This window comes from Lutra lutra, chromosome 1, assembly GCF_902655055.1.
Source record: "Lutra lutra chromosome 1, mLutLut1.2, whole genome shotgun sequence".
Lineage (NCBI taxonomy): Eukaryota > Metazoa > Chordata > Mammalia > Carnivora > Mustelidae > Lutra > Lutra lutra.
The window spans coordinates 128,122,773-128,139,983 of NC_062278.1; the positions used below are offsets into that span (position 1 = coordinate 128,122,773).

Below are 17,211 nucleotides of genomic sequence, written 5' to 3' on the forward strand. Positions count from 1 at the left end.
CAGTGGATTAAAGCCTCTGCCTTCGGCTCAGTTCATGATCTTAGGGTCCTGGGATCGAGCCCCATGTCCAGGGAGCCTGCTTCTCTTCCTCTCTCTCTCTACCTGCCTCTCTGCCTACTTGTGATCTCTGTCAAATAAATAAAATCTTTAAAAAAATAAAAATTAAAAAAAAAAAATAAAATACAGTAATTCTTCACCCCACTGGCCATGCTCCACAATCTAGGCTTAATCTGAGAAGGTGCTATTCCATTTTGATCCGTTTCCAATCGGCAAGACTCAAACGTGAAGATGAGAGAGTGGAGAGTTAACTTCATGACCTGAGCCTCACCTGCAAAGGCCCTTCAGCCTCAATAATGTAAGTGGGATGACATCAGATGGCCCTAGTTCTGGGGTAGGATTTCCTAAGGCTAGAAACCCAAGATGATGTCTGTAGGCTTCATCTTACACCAAGGCAGCTTGGCAGAGACGGGCTGGCATCTCCAGGAAATGAGGCATGGGGCCACTTCAGAGATGAGTGGCTTAAAATCCAGAAGCAAAATGTAGCAGTTACGGAGGTTTGTAGAGACACTCATTTTTCTAACAGCCAGGATTTTTTAAGTAGTTTTTAAAACTTTCCCCAATGGAGGGACCAGGGACAAGTGCCTCCTTCACAGTTACAGGGTTTGTGCTTTTGCTCTTGAGACTTCCTGCAGGTACCCAGGAATGCTCCTGCTTGGTTTTTCCTCCAGAATCTTTAATGAGGTTTTGCAGCCTCTCCTCGGCTTGCAGATTCTCACTGAGGGAGGCTGGAAGGGCTGTGTCTTCATTTTGGGAGGCTCCTACTTCCACATGTGCCTGCTCCCACTTTAGGCAAGAATGGGTTTTTCCAAGCTTTTTTGTTAGGTTCTTGAGGACCTGAGGGTCCCTGGAGCCCACAAGACGAAACTGTAATTTGGGGTCAACTCTTGTATGCCAGGTTCAAAGTTCAGAGTAGGTGCCACAGTGGTTTGATATGACTACCCTCTCATGAACCACGGCCTGAGGAACACCCCAGAAAGTCGATCTAGTCCAAGAATAGCCTAAAAATAGAACATGCAGAAAAAATAAAAAGCCCCTAATGTGCGCTGGAGACAGAGCCCGCGTGAGGATATGGCGGCCACTAAATTCTAAATCCACTAATGACAGTGGAGGTTTGTTAGGGGCCAAGCCCACGGAAGTTTTGTAATTGAGTTCTCATTCTAGGAAACTTGGGGGAGTTTTCCTTTCTCCATCAAGGAAACTTGGCTCAGAGGAAACAGGACTTTTTCCATTACTCAACACAAGGTGGCGCCAGACACCCGTGGACTTAATGAGGTCTCCTTCCAAGTAGGCTCCAGAAGTTTTGCGAAGGTTCCCTGAAGGAATGGATCAAGTCAGGCCAGATTCAAAGGACACTGAGACCTCTGCATCCACAGAGAATTAGCCTATGGATAAAATAGGGCACACGGAAAATAAGAAAATATATATTATATATAAGATATATATATTATACACATACGTACATATGTAAAAGATGAGGAAGAGTAGCACAGAGGCTAGACAGACAAACTGAACCTACAAAGCCTCTGTAAAAGAAAAATAAAGGCACGTCCCTGGGACTCCCTGGCACGATAGGAGACAGACAAGTGCGGAAGGACTGGAGTGGAGAGCAGCCAGTAAAGGGACTACTGCAGGTATCCAGTAGGGAGAGGGCTGCAGCCTGGGCCAGGGATTGGTGGCAGTGGAGAACCAACCCTTCTGACTGAGGTATTTTACACTTACCAGTATTCTTCATTGACATAGTGAGTCAATAAACCCAACATGACTGCATAACAAGACTCAATTGAAATGCATTCTATTCATCTTTTCTGAGAAGTCACTGTACTAGTGTTGCTCTTTTTATGTGTTATTATGGACTTGTGACATTTCAAATGTACTGACATCAGCCAATATTCTCTTTTTTTTTTAAGATTTTATTTATTTATTTGACAGACAGAGATCACAAATAGGCAGAGAGGTAGGCAGAGAGAGACAGGGGGAAGCAGGCTCCTTGCTGAGCAGAGACCCCCCCCCCTCTTCCCCTGACATGGGGTTCCATCCCAGGACCCTAAGATCATGACCCGAACCCAAGGCAGAGGCTTTAATCCACTGATCCATCCAGGCGCCCCAATATTCTCATTTTGATGCTCACACTCTCCCAACTTTGGCCGGTGGGGACCTTTTAGCTTTCAAATGCCCCGGTTTTTTCAAGCTTTGCTTCTGGCCCAGCATGTTAGGTGTTCTGAGATCACCTCATATTCTTCTGCCCCAGACCAGACATGGAATCAGACATTGTTTCAAGAAACCCTGGTTCCTTTGGGGAAAGAAATAGCATTAGAAACCATAATGTAGCCATCAGGATGCATTATGTGCATTATGGGGTAACATTGCTACTCGGCCATTTTTGGGGGGCGGGGAGCCAGAAAAGAAATATATTTTTAATTACATGTTTTACAAAGGCATGAGTTCATTTTGATATGCTCAGTTCAGTTCTAACAATACACTGCTCCTACTCAAATTTATGAGTTAATTAGCTTTCCCTTTAACCAATCCTGAAATCTATGCTCCTATCAAACATAATTATTTACTTGTTCTAAAAACTTAAGAGAATAGCTCCAAAAACAAACAAAAACACACTATCAATACAAACCGGACAAATACTAAATGAAGTTTTTGTTTTAGGCTGCAGACTCCTAAAGATTTGGTGCCAAATTATTTTGTTCCAGAGCCACTCCTAATGTCCCCACCCCATGTGGCTGTGTAAGGATGGAACTGATGGGAGAGCTGTGGTCTGGGGGTTTTCATTCACTTTCATTTAGAGGAGGCTGCAACCTGCCCCCACTCCCCATTTTCTGCTCTACCTTTGCATTTTTCGTAGGATTTATACACTCCCAATATACCAGATAATTCACCTTAAAAAAAGTAATTACTATCATTATTTGGTTTTGTATTAATTTGTTATTATTCTTTCTGCTTTCCCCAGTGGAAATGTAAACCTCATGGAGCAGAAGGTTTTGTTCAACTGGACTCTGGCAGCTTTTCCTGAGGACAGGGCTGAGAGGTGGGCTTGGTTCTGGGGGCAGGGTCTCTCTACGGGCATTGAGTGCAAAGATGCATGGTCTTCCTGTTCTGTTGTAGTTATTGACTGTGCCCCTTTTCACTCCTTAAAGTGTCATAGTTTAAAGAGCAGGTGATGGGGGTAAAAAGAGAGGAGGCCTGGGGAGTCAGGATATAAGCACTCCAGGAGGGAATAACCAGCTACAAAGAAGGGAGCCCCCTCTATGAGGAACTAGCTCAATGTCTTTGCATGGTTGGACCCCAGTAAATGCTTGTTTGGGAACTGGGATGACAACAGAATAATTGAGATAATTTTTTATATACATATATATGCCAGGAGAAATGGATGAGCACGGGACAAATTGTGAGAGGGATTCAAGCAGGGGGAAATCAAGGGTGATTTCTGGGTTCTAGTCCTGGATAGGTGGCAGAGGGACAACAGCCCCAGGGGGGAGAGGCAAGGAAATGCGACAAGGGAGAGTGATGACCGGTACAGTAGTATAGCCTTTATTTTTGCACACTGAAAATATGTCCAGTTTAGGCTAAATATAAAATTAAAACATACTTTTCATGAAGAAATCCACCAACACAGAAGCATACAAAATGGTACAAAGGAAAGATCTTTGACAGTATCATCCTCCTGGAGAGCGCACCCTCTGGCTCCTTGAGACCTCACTGGTGTAGAGAGGGGGGTTATAGGCCTCTCTTTTGTAGGAGAAACACCTGGTTGAAGTAGTTACATTGTCCCCACCTCTGGGCTGGCTGGAAGGGGTCCTGGAAGTTGGTGTGGAGACAAACCAACTCAGAGGCTCCAAAGCTGGGGGCTAAGAAGGAACGCACAGGCCTTGCCCATTAATCCCTTCACTTCTCAAGAGACTTACCTCTCCATTCCTTCCCTAGCCCTGACTCTTCCTCACCTGGTTGGGAGAGGGGCAGGAAAAGGCTTCCAAAAGTGGGTCCCAGATGAACATTCTAGAAGGCACTGAGGACACCCTGAGTGAGCTGTCTTAGGGAGGAGAAGTACCCGCAAGGGACTTCCTGTGGAGCACCCTGACCAGGTGAGGCTTTGGCCAGCTGCACCGGTCAGGGTTCTCCTTCCCTGCCGCATCCCCTACCTGGGGTCACCCCCACAACTCCTGTCTAATGGTGGCCTTCAGGAGCCTCCCTGGACACAAGGTTGATGATGTAACTAGAATCCCAAAGACCACTTTTTTGGAAGAAACCAAAAGGATTACCAAAGGTGACCCCTTTTTATTTTTAATTCTATACTTTAACAACTCTACAGGTAAAAGGAACACAGCAAACACCACATTTATTATCAACATCCTTCTGCATTCTCCTCTCCTCATATACATTCTACCTGCTGCCCTCAGTGTGCATGTGTTATTTACCCTTTACAATATCTCTTGTATGCACAGCACTGCCCATTTTCCATGGGCCTGTGACCTCCTTCTAGGTCATGTGTTGTAGCACTGGCTGACCCATGGACCTCTGCACAGACATTTGGTTTGAAGTGAAGTCAACACTGTTGTACTCATCCTTCCTTTCCCCATCAAGGTTTCCTTTAGGAAAGTGGCTCTCCAAGCCAACTGTTGTAAAGAGTTTTTATTATTCTTGTTGCAATTTATATACTGCTCTGCTGAAAAGTTGAACCAGTCCCAATGTACAGTGCTGCCAGTTTCCCAAATCTCTGCGAGGGCCAGAGAGATACAGTGGTTTGATGGTTGTATGTTTAATTCCCCCTTTCTAGATGAGAAAACTGAGGACCAGAGAAACCAAGACACTTTCTCCAGGGTCATTCAGTCAGTGAATGGCAGACAGACAGTTCTAGAGGTCACATCTCCTGACCCCCACTTCTTGCTTTGTCTGCCAAACCAGTCTGCTTCAGACAGTTGCCTCTAGACATGGACACACCAGGCTCTTCTTGCTTTTCTTGTCCTCTGTCCATGGAGGAAAACAGATACAGGGTCTTTCACCTCATGGCTGCTGTGCTGTGCCAACCGGAGTCTCAGTTTCAGCTGGGCCCTCCCCAAGGCTGCTAAAGCCAGGCCCTGAAGGGTTCCTCAGAAGACAGCACAGCTGTGGCACAGGGTTCCACCTCTTCCCTTCTGCAGCTGATTAACTTCTGGGGTGAATTGGTTATTTTCTGAAAAAATCATTTTCGTTAATATTCATTAGAGGAATGGTAGTGTTATATGATGGTAGAGTAGTAGCCACAATGACAGAGAGTGTCGCAGAAATCCCAGCTACCTGATCAACTTTCAAGCGGCAAAAAACCACAAAGACAATTCTAACCCCTGTTTCAGGAGGAGTATCAGTGCGGAGCCCACCATCAATTCACAGCTGCTGGTCCAGTCAGATCCTTAGGATACCAGCTACCTAAATCTGCAGTGATTATATCTGATTATTTTTTTTAACTCTAGAGAAGTACTTTCCAGTGGAAACCTAATTTGAGCTATATATGCAAATTAAAATTCTCCAGTAGCACATTTTAAAAAGTAAAAAGAAACAGGTGAAATTAATTTTAATAAAGCATTTTATTATTAAAATATTATTTTAACTTATGACCCATATAAAAATATTAAGGAGTTTTTCAAAATCCATTGTGTATTTTATATTTACAGTGCATCTCAATTTGGACTAGCTACATTTCAAGTGCTTAATGGTCACATGTGGAGAGTGGCTACCATACTGGACAGTGTAGATCTAGAACACAAAAATAAAACATAAGCTCAGAAGTTCAGAAGGTGTGCAACTGCTGTCCCGTAGGTTAGAAAAAACTTTCAAGCAAGGTTCTGTTGATTTTATTTGAATTATTTTCAACATTTAAAAATTAGGAGATTTCTCATAAACGTTTTGATTTCTGGTTTTTCACTTAAAACTTGGGCGCCTGGGTGGCTTGGTCAGTTGGATATCTGACTCTTGACTCCCACTCGGGCCATTATCTCTGGGTCATGAGATTGAGCCCATCAGGCTCAGTGCTCAGTGGGGAGTCTGTTTGCAATTCTCTCTCTCTACCTCTGCCCCTCCCCAACACACACATACACTCTCTCTCTTTCTCTTTATAAAATAAATAAGTCTTAAAAAAAAAAAATAAACACCTTACAGATCTGGTAGCATTGGCTTGCGTTTCCTCTCAGCAACAACATGCTGAAACTGAAAAACTGCTTTCTTTAGCTGAAACATGTTCGCCATGGTCCCCACCATCTCTCCCTATCCAATTATGCTCACTGCAGTGCACTTTTTTTTTTTTTTTCGTACCTGTCTGGGCCCCAGAGGCATCTGAGCTCACAAACTCTACCTTCTATGAAGTACACAAAGCCAAACTTCAATGACCCATTGAAGAATGACTAACTTGGGGCCATCTTTATGCTTGCTACCTGCATTACAGTGGACTGTGACAGCAAAAAGAGAAAGAATAAAGTGAGTCACAGAAAAGAAAGAAAGACCCCTTAGCACCAAAGCCTCTATCCCCATAAAGAAATTATGGATGAAAGACAAGGAAAAGAAATAATACTTTAAAATAGAGACTATACACTGAGCATTCTCGATATGATTTTCTTTGCATATATATTTTTGCTTTAGACTGTTACTTGATGATATAAATTTGAATGGAGAGAAAATCTTAATGGTGCGTTTCAGAGTGCAACCATCACCAACCATGAAATTATAGATGTAGACATGAAATGTTTAATCCAAACAGATAAATTAAACACTTAAAAACTCAATCGGGATTTTCAAAGAATTGTCAAGGATTTCCACTTGGTAATTTCCCATGGTTTAATCGGAAAGATGCGTGGGTTTTTGCAAGGAAGGCTGGAAGTTACCTTAGAGGATTATCTTTAACTAAGGCAAATGTTGAAGTGCAGCTAGGCTGTGCTAAAGTCAAGTTTGAGGCAGTGCAGAGGGTAGTGGTGATGTACAGCTCCAGAATCCGTTTGGGTGTAATGGATACTCATGATCAATTTCTCATACGGCACTATGGGAAATACATATACTCAGAGAGATTGTCCACTTAATAAATTGAGGGAGAACCAATAAAAATGAAAAACCTTATGGAAAGAAATGACAATGTAGGGAAGCTGGTAAAGATAACAGAAAAGCAAAAGCTAATCTAATCAAGGGTAATGGTATCTATCTTCCACAGATTAAAGTGGCCACACTTCTTACAGAATATCCTTGCTTCTGGTCTCCTCTAAAATTGGTTTTCTCCAAAAGCTATGTTTAGGGTGTGGCTTGTAACCCATTAGGATCCCTAGGAGCTCTTGCCATTTGAGGGCTCTTCTTGTGCACTTGAAATTCTCTAAGCAAATGACCCTTCACATGGTTTTCTCCCTAGCTCTTTGCTCTGTTCCTCGCTCTGGGTCCTGGAAGGATGCTAGTGCACCTGATCCTGAGGCAGGGAGGAACCTCTGCTGGGCTGCTGAATGTACACCCGAGAGAGGAAAAATGCAAGAGGGTGTTAGGAATGGAACACCCTGTGAACAGAGGGTAAGCATGAGTAACTGAGTTGAGAGGAAAACCACAAAAGGTGACTAACTGATGGAGTTAGGCTGAATTTTTTCACCACATGTGGAAAAGAAGGGCTTCAGACCACCTCAGCCATGGATGCTCCCCTCCCATGATCATTTTGGGTTGGTCCGGGACTGCTGCAGTGGAGGAGTCCCAATCAGACCAATCCTCCTATAGATAATAATTTTAAAAACTGGTCAAGGGTCATCTTGGTGGCTCAGTCGTTAAGTGACTGCCTTCGGCTCAGGTCATGATTCCAAGGTCCTGGGGTCGAGCCCTGCGTCAGCTCCTTGCTCAGTGGGAAGCCTGCTTCTCCCCCTCCTCAGGCTTGTGCTCTCTCTCGTTATCTCTGTCCCTCTCAAATAAATAAATAAAATATTTTTTAAGAATAAAAATAAATATTGATCAGTGCTGTGAAGTGTGTAAACCTGGCGATTCACAGACCTGTACCCCTGGAGCTAAATAATACATTATATGTTAATAAAAAAATAAAAAATTTAAAAAAAAATAAAATAAAAATAAAAATAAATAAAATAAAAACTGATCAGAATATAAAATCAACTTCCTTAAGGCGCCACCAAGCAACCAAAAGTTGACAGTTGGAAGGCGGTAACGTCACTGGGTGAGTTTCACAGTTCCTTGTCCAAGGGCAAGTCTCTCTCTTCGTGCCACAACACTGACAAATACCGGTACAAACACAAAAGTCAGAAAGTGAGAGGATCAGGGTTAACCGTTAATGGACTAAACATTCCAATTAAATGGCAGAGATTATTGGAATGGATTAATTTTTTAAAAAAATTTTAAGACCAACATATGCTGCTACAAGGGATATACTTTAAATATGAGGACACAGATACATGTAGAATAAAAATATGGAAAGAATATATGTCACACAAACAGTAAACAGTGGAGAGCAATATTGATAACAGGGTAAGGAATAGTGCCAGAGATAAAGAGGGACATTTCGTGATGATAAAAGACTCAAGTACTGAAGAAGACCTGAGAACAATCCATGCAACCGAAACAGAATCGAAACACATGAAGGAAAAACTGACAAATGTAGAAACAGACACATCCACACTCCTGGTTAGAGATTATGTGTTTTCCCTCCCAATGACTAATAGAGGTCTACCAAAATCACTGAACAGGATCATCAAACACTTTGACCCAACTGATATTTATAAAACACTACTCCAACAAATGGTGAATACACACCCTTTAATGGTCCTGGCAACTTTGAGCCCCAGGGTTCTTGAACAAGGGGGAAAGGCCCACCCTGCCCCGCTGTGTTTGCCACACCACGGTGCCTTCCCGGTTAGCAGTGAACACTGAATCATTCAGAGAGGCTGGCAGGTCGCTGATGAAATGCACATTGGTAAGCAATGATGGAAGAGGAAAAATGAAACGAGTCGATGTACATCAAGCCTTAGAACAACGCCTGGTGAGAGGGTAGTGGGGTTACGGACATTGGGGAGGGTATGTGCTATGGTGAGTGCTGTGAAATGTGTAAACCTGGCGATTCACAGACCCGTACCCCTGGGGATAAAAATACATTATATGTTTATTTAAAAATTTTAAAAGTAACTAAAAAAAAAAAAAAAAAGAACAATGCCTGGTGCTTAACTCTGCACTAGCATCAGCTAAAGGTAGGACCCCTTACAAGTGCCGGAAAGAGAGAGCAGGCATTAGGATAGCAAGGTGAAGGGGTGTCCTGAGAGAGGGTCACGGGGAGGATTACTCCCCCTGTGCAGGGAGAACACAGCCTGCACTCCTCAGGGCCATGAAGATATCACAAGAGTAACTCCTTCCAGAGTGACCCCAGGCTGATAAGGAACTGGGGGACGTTCCGATTCTAGCTGCCTCTGAGAAGCCGACTGCAAACTCATCTTCCCAGGACAGAACTGTGAGAAATCCCTGCCTGACAGGGATGGGATTGGTTTTATTTGTTACTTTGTTTTCTTTTGTCCTGCTTTAAGTATTGAGGTCTGGGGATGGGTAGAGGGCACTGGAGGTAGGAAAATGGAACAAAGGGAGCTGTTGTAAGCCTGCTTTTGCTTTTCTTCCACCCTGGGGTGGGCATGGGACCTGTCTGCTCTGGAGACTCAAACCTGTGGCCCAGTGTCCTTGGTGCATGCTTCACACACATGCACTTTGCCCTGGGAACCAATGAGGCTCTTGGCATATTAACTGAGTATGCTGGGTTGGAACATACTACTAGATGTAGCTGCTGTTTTACTTACTCCAAGAGACAGAATCCTTGCAGGCCAGTCTAGAAGAGGAAGGCTGCACATGACTCTTGAAGTGCCGAGCATCCTGGCTGGTGTAACACACCTGCCATCTTGGCAGTGCCCGGTCCTTAGGGCAAGTACCAGTGGCCTGATGGGAGCCTGAGGAAGGTCACCACTCCCCAGAGAAGGGGCTTCTCTCCCAGCCCCACTGATTAGAAGTGAATCCCTATAAATCCTCTTCCCTTCTCTTTGTGCAAATGCTTGTAAAGCCACACAAAGTGCATGCCCATACCAGACTAAGGCTCAAACTACAGCTGGTCAGCGTCATGCTGAAAGGAAAAAAGAAGAGCATTACCAAGGTGTTGGGGAGTACCACCACGGGGCAACAGGAGTACCGGAGCAGCCGGCCCATTTTCCAGATGGAAAGGGGCACCACCACAAGGATGAGCATGAAGCCAACAAATGCAAACAGGGCCAGCGCCAGGGGGAGGGTCTCTCCTGAAAATGAAAAGATAAGGGCAGGCTTAGGAGACAATAGTAAAGATGAAGTTACCCATCCGGCTTCTCTTGCTCTCATGGAGTTGGCTCTGCATGCCAGCCAAGATGGCAGATGCCAACATCCCGAGATATGATATATGCCTTAGTGACGAAAATTATCGCCATTAAAACCATTTTTTTTAGAATTCAGATGAAGGCGTTGCTTCCAGAAAGCCTCAGGGAAGACTGCAATCTTTTTCTTGGGAAGGGAAAGGGAGGAGCATGTATTGAGCCACTCCTTGTGTTAGCACGTACCTTGGCGCAGCTGCCGGGAGGAAGGCAGAGTGCCAGGACCCCGGCAGGATGAAGGGGAGGTGCCGGAAGAGAACAGCCCAGAAGGGAGCTGGGTGGTAACTGAAAACAAAATGTGTTTCACAATTTGCTCTTGGCATTGATTTACGTTGTGGAGGAAAATCCTGACTTCAGACACCAGTCACGTTGTAACTGCGATATATGGAGCCCCTCTTATCATTATGTTTCCCCAAGGTCACACAGGTCACGCTGGCTCCAAAACCCAGGGTCAGCCTACTAATTAAGTCAAAGTATCAGAAAGTGTCAAGTGTGAGCATCTGGAGATGCAGAAGGGGTGACAGGTTATGTTCCCGTCTCTCTGCTCTATGTAATGTGGAACAACTCCTGTAGTCCCCCAGGTCAGATAGCTCACCCACCATGTGAAGGTGGCACAGCCCAGGAGGCCGCAGAAGATGGTGACATCACATAGGTGGTGGGGACCCTATACTCCGTTTCAGTGCTTTTGGACAATACTTTGGCAGTACACACCAAGAGATAAGCAAACATCCATACCCTTTCATTTACTTCTCTGAGTGGCTTCCAAAAAGTAATTTCGAGGAAGGAAAAAATTATATGCATAAAGCAGTTCCTAGCAACACGTGGACTAGGGCGACAGCCTCACAAAGCAACCTGTCTCTCCACCCAAAGTGGCAGACCTCCCCCTCCAGGTGTGCTCTGGTGTGCATTGTTCATAGCACGGACCACCAAGTGAAACCATCTTGTTTGTTTACTGGTTTGTAGCCTGTCTCCCCAGCTAGAGGATAAGCTCCTATGAGGCCAGGGACTTCCCTGCTGCATCCCAGTGACTAGGCCAGCATTTGGCACAGAGTCAATGCTCAGTAAGTAGTCACTGAGTGAACGAATCAATCAATCAATGAACATCATCATCAAAAGCAAGCAGAAATGAACTAAAACATAGAAATGATCTAAATACCCCCAGATAGATGGTTTAACATATTATGAGATATCAGCATAGCAGTTTAAGAAGTCAGCTATTGAAACAGGAATTGGGATATACACAAATTTATTCACGATGTAGTGGTAATACTGGAAAGCAGAGAGTATATCTATTAGTAGGAGGATGGTTACATATATTTTGGCACATTGATAAATTCACTTATCATGCATCTTCTTTAAAAATGAAGTTGTAGGGGCGCCTGGGTGGCTCAGTGGGTTAAGCCCCTGTCTTCGGCTCAGGTCATGATCTCAGGGTCCGGGAATCAAGTCCCGCATCCAGCTCTCTGCTCGGCAGGAAGCCTGCTTCCTTCCCTTTCTATCTCTGCCTGCCTGCCTCTCTGCCTACTTGCGATCTCTCCCTGTCAAATAAATACATAAATAATCTTTAGAAAAAAAAATGAGGTTGTAAAAAAAAAAAATGAGGTTGATCCATGTATACTAACATGAAAGGATGTTCACAATGTACTTCTAAGTGAAGACAAGCAAGCTGCAGAATGGTAAGCCCAGTACAGTCCCATTTGTGCCTGTGAGCATTGGTATCACACAATGATGGGAAGATTAAATGTCAAACCTGCCAGAGGAAACCTCCTGAGTGGTGTGGGGGAGAATGGAGAACATGGACCTCTCACTTTACATACTTCTGTGTTATTTGAATTCTTTTTTTTTTTTAAGATTTTATTTTTTTATTTGACAGAGAGAGAGCACAAGCAGAGGGAGTGGCAGACAGAGGGAGAGGGAGAAGTAGGCTCTCCGCTGAACAGGGAGCCTGACCATGGGACTCGATCCCAGGACCCCAGGATGGTGACCTGAGCTCAAGGCAGATGCTTAACGACCAAGCCACTCAGGCACCTCTGTGTTGTCTGAATTCTTTAACAAACTTGGCTTAAAAAGTAGTATAAAATAGTAATCAGAAAACCCATGTGGAAATGGGATGAATGTGATATTTGTAAAAAAGCAAGCACAGTGTGTGTGTGCAACACGACTACAATGTGTGTCTACACATGGACAGGGATGGAAAAATCACTCCACCTTGCAGAGCAATTTGGGAACAGCAGTCCAAATTCAAATGTGTATGCCTCTGACCAGCAAGCAGTTCTACTTCCAGGAATTTATCCTTCAAATATACATACACCGGCAAAATGATCCATGTACACGGTAATTAATTAAAGCATTGGCTATAAGAGCAAAATATTGGGAAAAATGAAACGCCCATCCACACAACTATATAGTATGAGGTTAAAGAAGGATGAGAAAGTTCTTTATCCATACTAAAATATCTATAAGATATATAAAGCAAAAAGGATAACATCCAGAACAATTGCATAGGATATGCTACCATTTGTGCTAAAGAGAAAGGAAATACATATAGAAATAATTCTCATTTACCTGTTATGCATTTAAAAATCTTTAGAAGGATGTGGTGCCTGAGTGGCTCAGTCAGTTAAGCACCTGCCTTCTGCTCAGATTATGCTCTCAGGGTCTCATTGAGCCCCGCATGGAGCCCATATCTGGCTCCTTGCTCAGTGGGGAGCCCGCTTCTCCCACTCCCTCTTAGCTCCCCCTACTTGTGCCCTCTTGTTCTCTCTCAAATAAATAAATAAAATCTTTAAAAAAAAATAAAAATCTTTTGGAGTATATACAAGAAGGTAATACCAAGTGGGGAGAGGCTGGAATTGCAAAGATGGGGAAGAATAGAAAGGAGAGTTTCCACAGGTATCTTAGATATTTTTGGAATCATATGAAAGTACTAAATTTTTTAAATAATAATTTCTTAAAGATGAAAAGTTTATACACAAAAATGTCAGTGGTATTTGAACACATTGTAGATATGGGGTTTGGTTTTGTTTCTTTTCAAGGGACTTTTGAACACTGTGGGGTCTTAGACTATAAAAAATTCAAGGGGTGGGGCACCTGGGTGGCTCAGTCAGTTGCACGTCTGACTCTTGCTTTCAGCTCAGGTCATGATCTTGGGGTACTGGGATTGATCCCCGTGTCAGGCTCCACTCTGAGCACAGAGTCTGTTTTGGATTCTCTCTCCCTCTCCCTCTGCCCCTCCTGTTCAGGCCTTCTCTCTGTCTCTCTCCAAAATAAATAAATCTCATAAATGAGTGAATGAATGAATAAATGAATATTAAAAATTGAAGGGAGAAAAATTAAGTCAAACAGGAGGTCTCTGTAGACTTTGCACCTAGTCCCTTCCAACAAGCAATAGTAACATACTACTACATACTAGTAGGTGGGGGTGGGGTACCTAGGAGGGGACCTAGTCCTCCTTGCAAGGTCTGACTCTCAGACCTCTGGCTACTTCTCTGGCACCCTAGCCCAGTCTGGTTCCCAGGCCACTGCCATCAGGGTAAACCAGTCTTACAACATCTGGCCTCAGGCCTAGGGAACTTTCAGAAGGAAAGCATTCCACACAGCTGCTCAAGGGACCCCAGCCAGCCCTAGGGTGAACTCTCGCCTCAAGGGTAATTAGAGAAAAGCACACTTTCATGACAGACACCCTCCCGGCTGGGGAGCAAGTAAGTGAATCCTAGGGGAAACTCAGAACCAAAGGTCTCCAGCGGGCAGCCAACCATCCACTAGGAGGGGTTGTGGCCTGTGTGGGTCTTCAGGAAACAGGCAGGCCATACGTACCTTGTACCTTGACACACTCCACCTGGCTGAAAGGGCTGTGCCTCCTGATGGCCTTCACCAACGTGCGGACCTTCACACAGTATGCGACTCCTGGTTCCATGGTTTCCAGGTGCACTGGAATGCCCCTGCTCCTCACCACTTTGACATGTTCCTTAAGGAAACCAGAAAACAGTTACAGCCTGGGGGAAGCAGGACAGGAAAGGGCAGAAAGAGCCAAGGAAGGGAAGTTCTAGGTATTTCCTTTCTGGGATGCATAGAGAATGTTCCCTCTCATTCGTACATTCATTCATTCATTCACTCTTATTTATTTATTTATTAAGCACCTCCTACATGCCAGTTTCTATTGTAGGCCCTGAGCTATACAGCACTGAACAAAGCAAAATCCCAGCTCTGATGGAGCTTACCTGCGGTGAGACAGACCCTGTGTGACACACGGCAGGGGGTGATGGGGCTGTGAAACAAAAGATGGCGGGGCAAGGTAGGATGAGGAGGAGGCACTAAGCAGAATGGTTAGGGAAGTCCTCTCTGATGGGTCACATTGGCACAAACACCTGAAGGTCAGAGCTCTGATGAGCCTGAGGGCTTGGTGTGGCCAGTGCTGCCACGGAGATCAGTGCACAGTAGCAATGCGGCCAGTGGGGTTTGTCTCCTCCCGCATTCATCCATTTACCCACCTGTTCATCCATCTGTACTCACCTCTACCTCCACCCACCCACGGAAGCCTGTGCTCCACATCTGAACCTGTGGAGGCTTGTCTGGGCTGAGCCCCAGTGACTCAGGGTACATGCTCCTCTCTCAGCACTGGCCCTGCCTGTTACCAAGGGTGGGGAGTGGGCTCCATCCCAAGAATCTAAGTGAGCTGCATGCTCCCTCCTGCCCATGTCCTGATCTGTCCCCCACACTACTCCATCTGGCTGGCTGGCAATGTCCTGTCCTACTGCTGGGCCCTGACCCCACAGGAGTAAATACCGGAAACCATTGTTATTGCTTGCCCCAGCTACATATTTCACCTTTCAGGGGAAGCTACCCAAACCATTGTCCCTGTTGAGGAGGTGGTGACACGTGTTTTGTCCCCCGCATAGTGCTTATGAGGTCAGGGGGTAACCTAGGCCTGCTCTGTTCATAGATTCCATGAAAGCCCCTTACTGCATCCTATCCAGACTCATAATAAAGCCTATTTTCCTTGGGCTGACAGGAGTAGTCTTTGCAAATCACCTTGGACTGGGTCTCCAATGGGTCTGGTATCCTCAGTTCCTGCTCAAGCCCTAGCCCTTCTGTTTGTTTGGCCATTCACTCTGGGAGTGTGGACATCCCAGTCTGCAGCCAGCTATCCCACAGGAGGTTGGGGCAGTGCCCCATCAAGGCATTCTGGGTGGCCAGCTGGCTGATAATTCGGTTTATTCACAAGCCAGCTCTGGCTAGCCGCCCTCCCTTCTGCACCCTACCTGATGCACACCCTCAAGAGGTTTGTGCCAGTTTCACATGCTTTTGAAATCATCTAGCTGATCTGGAACACCCTGGTCTGCTGCACCTAAAGCTGCCAGGGAGAATGGTTGAGAAGCCAGGCTGAGGAGGAAGAAGAAAAGAACTGAAAGATATTGTGGATCGTACCATGTTTGAGTTTAGAACAAAGAGGGAACCCCCATACTTCAGCAAATCTGGCCTGAGCCTGGGGTGGACCTCAGGCAATTCTCTGAATAGGAGGCTCTAGGATTGTCAGTGTGCTCCCATCTCTCCTTTCCCACCCTGCACCCAGGCCTGCCTGTGCTCAGCCCACCCCTGGTCAGTGAGCACTTCAGGGGACAGCTTTCCTCACCCACCTCTCAGAGTTCTGTGACTCTTTCCCTGAGGCCTGACTCCAAGGCCAAGGTTGGAAGTCTCACCTTGGCACCGTGCTCCCTCCTCCAGTAAGCCACAAGGAACTCAAACTGGGGCCCCAGGTCTTCCAGCTTAATAACCAGGTGGAAGCCGTCCTTGGTGACCTCCATCACAGGTGGTGTGAGGATGGCTGTTGGTAAGACAGGGGGAGAATCAAAGCCGGTTCCAGACAGGACTGGTTTCTGTCCTGAGAGACTAGAACCAAGTCATCAGTAGAAATAGGCAGGGGTGGTAGGGAAGTCAGGGGTGGTGGATGTAACTTCCCAGCACACAGAAGCTGTACCATCATCCTCCTTATCTGAGGTTTTGCTTGCTGGGGTTTCAGTTACCTGTGATTGGGAGGGAAGCAGATGGTTCTCCTTCTGATATATTCAGAAGGTCAGTACACAGTGTCTGCATCATTCCCCCAACTCCTGCCGTAGGCATTTTACAATCTCACATTATCACAAGGAGGAGGACGGCCAGTACAGCACAGTAAGATAACTTGTAGAGAGGAGACCACATTCATGTAACTTTTCTTATAGTGCATTGTTATAACTGTTCTTCTATTATTAGTTATTGTTATTAATCTCTTCCTGTTACTAAGTTATAAATTCAACTTTATCATAAGTATGTATGTATAAGAAAAAAAAAACATAGGATATATAGGATTTGGTACTATTCTCAATTTCAGCCATCCCCTGGGGGTCTTGGAATGAATCCCCTGTAAATAAGGGGGACTACTGTATACCAATACTCTCTTGTATTCAGCAGGTGTTCAGTAAATGCTTTTTGAATGATGAGCAAATTTTTTTTAATGACAAAGACTTAGTACAATTCTCTTTTCTCACTCCTTGACCATAATAAAGTCCTCTGCTCCTTCTTCAGGAGGCACATATACTCAAGAAAAGTGACTGAACACCCAGGTAAACATCTCTTTTTGTCTTAAAATTTTATAACCCACGCTCCTCTTTTTACTTTTTTGGCAGAGATTGTTCCTCACCTTGACTCATCTAAGTGAGCAGATGCTATTTCTTAATGCTTGCCAAACACCTGCATGAGCTCAGGTCTCTACTGAACAGTTGGGTCCTTTCTTCGC

The 17,211-nt window shown here is 44.9% G+C and overlaps 1 protein-coding gene across 2 annotated transcripts in view; it reads right to left on the reverse strand.

Annotated features, from left to right (window-relative positions):
* Positions 1 to 3,577: 3,577 nt before the first annotated feature.
* Positions 3,578 to 17,211, reverse strand: part of IL20RB (interleukin 20 receptor subunit beta) — a 37,702-nt gene continuing 24,068 nt past the window's right edge. For both annotated transcript variants that reach the window (XM_047736165.1, XM_047736174.1), the window contains exons 4-7: positions 16,139 to 16,263; positions 14,256 to 14,406; positions 10,189 to 10,331; positions 3,578 to 5,239 (exon numbers count right to left, since the gene is read on the reverse strand). In XM_047736165.1, coding sequence (XP_047592121.1) covers positions 5,132 to 5,239; positions 10,189 to 10,331; positions 14,256 to 14,406; positions 16,139 to 16,263 — 527 coding nt within the window. In that variant the 3' untranslated portion in view covers positions 3,578 to 5,131. The remainder of the gene's footprint in view (positions 5,240 to 10,188; positions 10,332 to 14,255; positions 14,407 to 16,138; positions 16,264 to 17,211) is intronic.